Below are 3,171 nucleotides of genomic sequence, written 5' to 3'. Positions count from 1 at the left end.
TAAAAAAAAAAAAATTCTGTGAAAGCGATGATAACCACAATGAACAGCAAAAGGTAAAACATGAAGATGTAAAAAAGGACATCAAAATAATAAAATGCAGGGGAGGAGAGTAAGAAAACTTAGACTTTTTTTTTCAGAATGTGTTTGAGCCTATATGACTACTAGTCTAAAGCAAGTAGATATAGGAAGGGGTTAACATACTTGAAAAACAGGGTAACCACAAATCAAAAACATACACTGGATTCACAAAAACCAAAAAGAAGAGAACACAAGCATAACACAAAAGAAAATCTTCAAACTACAAAAGGAAAAAGAAAAAGGATCACATAAGAAATAGAAAAGCAACAGGAAAACAAGGTTTAAAATAGAAATAAATACATACCTATCAATAATTACCTTAATGGTCAATGGACTAAATGTCCCAATCAAAAGACAAACTGGCAGATTGGATTAAAAAAACAAAACAAAACAAAAAACAAAAAAAGAAGCTACAATATGCTGCCTAAAAGAGATCCACTTGAGGGCAAAGGACACACATAGATTGAAAGTGAGGGGATGGAAAAAGATATTTCATGCAAAGAGAAGTGACAAGAAAGCACTTGTAGCACTACTCATATCAGACAAAATAGAGTTTAAAACAAAAGCTCTAAAGAAAGATAAAGAAGGACACTATATAATGATAAAAGGATCAATACAAGAAGAGGATATTACACTCATCAGCATTATGCACCCAATATAGGAGCACCTAAATATGTGAAACAAATACAGACATAAAAGGAGAAATTGACAGAAATATAATAATAGTAGGAGACTTTAACACCCCACTTACATCAATAGACAGATCTTCTAGACAGAAAATTGATAAGGCAACAGAGATCCTAAACGATACAACAGAACATTTAGACTTAATTGACATTTTCAGGACATTATATCCAAAAAAAAAAAAAAAACCCCAAAACAGAATACACATTTCTTTTCAAGTGCACATGGAACATTCTCTAGGATTGACTACATACTAGGGCACAAAACAAGCCTCAACAAATTTAAGAGTATAGAAATTATTTCAAGTATCTTTTTTGACCACAATTGTGTGAAACTAGAAATCAACCACAGAAAAAGAAACAAGAAAAAAACAACCACATGGAGACTAAATAACATGCTACTAAAAAACCAATGGGTCAATGATGAAATCAAAGAGGAAAAAAAATCTTGAGACAAATGACAATGATATCACAACCATACAAAATCTATAGGATTCAGCAAAAGCAGTTCTTAGAGGGAAGTTCATAGAGATATAAGCCTTCCTTAAGAAAAAAGTAAAATCTCAATTAAACCACGTAACCCACCACCTAAAACAATTAGAAAAAAAGAACAAACAAAAACTAAAGTCAGCAGAAGGAAGGAAATAATAAAGTTCAGAGAGGAAATAAAATAGAGATTAAAAAATTAATACAAAAAATCAGTAAAACCAAGAGCTGGTTCTTTTTTTTTATATATAAATTTATTTGTTTATTTTTGGCTGCATTGGGTCTTCATTGCTGCACATGGGCTTCCTCTAGTTGCGGCAAGTGGGGGCTACTCTTTGTTGTGGTGCATGGGCTTCTCGTTGCGGTGGCTTCTCTTGTTGCAGAGCATGGGCTCTAGGCGTGCGGGCTTCAGCAGATGTGGCTCGCAGGCTCTAGAGTTCAGGCTCAGTAGTTGTGGCACACGGGCTTAGTTGCTCCGCGGCATGTGGGATCTTCCCAGACCAGGGCTCGAACCCATGTCCCCTGCATTGGCAGGCAGATTCTTAACCACTGTGTCACCAGGGAAGTCCCAAGAGCTGGATCTTCAATAGGGTTATCAAAATTGACAAACCTCTGGCCAGGCTCACCAAGAAGAAAAGAGAGAGAGCCCAAATAAACAAAATAAGAAATGAGAGAGGAAAAATTACAACCAATATTGCAGAAATACAAAAACCATAAGAGAATACTATGAATAATTATATGTCAACAAATAGGACAACCTTAAAGAAATGGACAACTTTCTAGAAACACACAGCCCACCAAAACTGAATCAAGAAGTTATAGATTATTCGAACAGATCAATCACTAGAAGTGAAACAGAATCTGTAAGAAAAAAAAAAAAAAAGAAAGAAAAACACAACTACCTACAAACAAAAGTCCAGGACCAAATGGCTTCACAGGTAAATTCTACCAAACATTAAAAGAGCTTATACTGATGCTTCTCCAACCCTTCCAAAAGATTGAGGAGGAGGAAATAGTCCCAAAGACGTTCTATGAAGCCCTCAACACCCTGATACTAAAACCAGACAAAGACACTACCAAAAAATAAAATTACTGGCCAATATCTCTGATGAATATAGCTGCAAAAATTCTCAGCAAAATATCAGCAAACCAAATCCAACAACACATAAAAAAGATCATGCACCATGACCAAGCTGGATTCATTCCAGGGTCACAAGATGGTTTAACATTTGCAAATCAATCAATGTGATAGACCACGTCAACAAAAGAAAAGCCAAGGACCAAGTGATCATCTCCATAGATGCAGAAAAAGCATTTGATAAAATTCAACATCTATTCATGATAAAAAACGCTTACCAAAGTGCGATTAAAAGGAACATATCACAACATAATAAAAGTTTTTTATGACAAACCCAGAGCCAATATAGTACTCAACAGTGAAAAGCTGAAAGACTTCCTGCTAAAATCTGGAACAAGACAAGGATATCCACTCTCACCATTTCTATTCAACATGGTGTTGGAAATCCTAGCCACAGCAATCAGACAAGAAAAAGAAATAAAAGGTATGCAAAGTGGAAGGAAGAGGTAAAACTGTCATTATATGCAGATGACATGATACTATATGTTGAAACCCTAAAGACTCCACACAAAAACTTCTAGATCTAATAAACGAATTTAGCAAGGTAGCAGGATAAAAGATTAACATACAGAAATTGGTTGCATTTCTTTACACTAACAGTGCAGTATCAGAAAGGGGATGTAAACAAACAATCTTTTAAAATTGCATCCAGAAAGGGGATGTAAACAAACAATCCCTTTTAAAATTTCATCAAAAAAAAAAAAAAAAAAGACTTAGGAATAAGCCTCACCAAGGAGGTGAAAGACTTATATGCTGAGAAATACAAAACGTTAATAAAGGAAATTA

The 3,171-nt window shown here is 34.7% G+C and overlaps 1 protein-coding gene across 1 annotated transcript in view; it reads right to left on the bottom strand.

Moving 5' to 3' along the window:
* Positions 1–1,676: 1,676 nt before the first annotated feature.
* CYP2J2 (cytochrome P450 family 2 subfamily J member 2) overlaps positions 1,677–3,171 on the bottom strand; it is a 37,936-nt gene continuing 36,441 nt past the window's right edge. The window contains exon 8 of the mRNA XM_055084588.1: positions 1,677–1,859. Coding sequence (XP_054940563.1) covers positions 1,692–1,859 — 168 coding nt within the window. The 3' untranslated portion in view covers positions 1,677–1,691. The remainder of the gene's footprint in view (positions 1,860–3,171) is intronic.

Source organism: Physeter macrocephalus, chromosome 4, assembly GCF_002837175.3.
Source record: "Physeter macrocephalus isolate SW-GA chromosome 4, ASM283717v5, whole genome shotgun sequence".
NCBI classification, from domain to species: domain Eukaryota; kingdom Metazoa; phylum Chordata; class Mammalia; order Artiodactyla; family Physeteridae; genus Physeter; species Physeter macrocephalus.
Note: the sequence above shows the minus strand (reverse complement) of the source record. Positions and strands in the feature narration are given on the sequence as shown.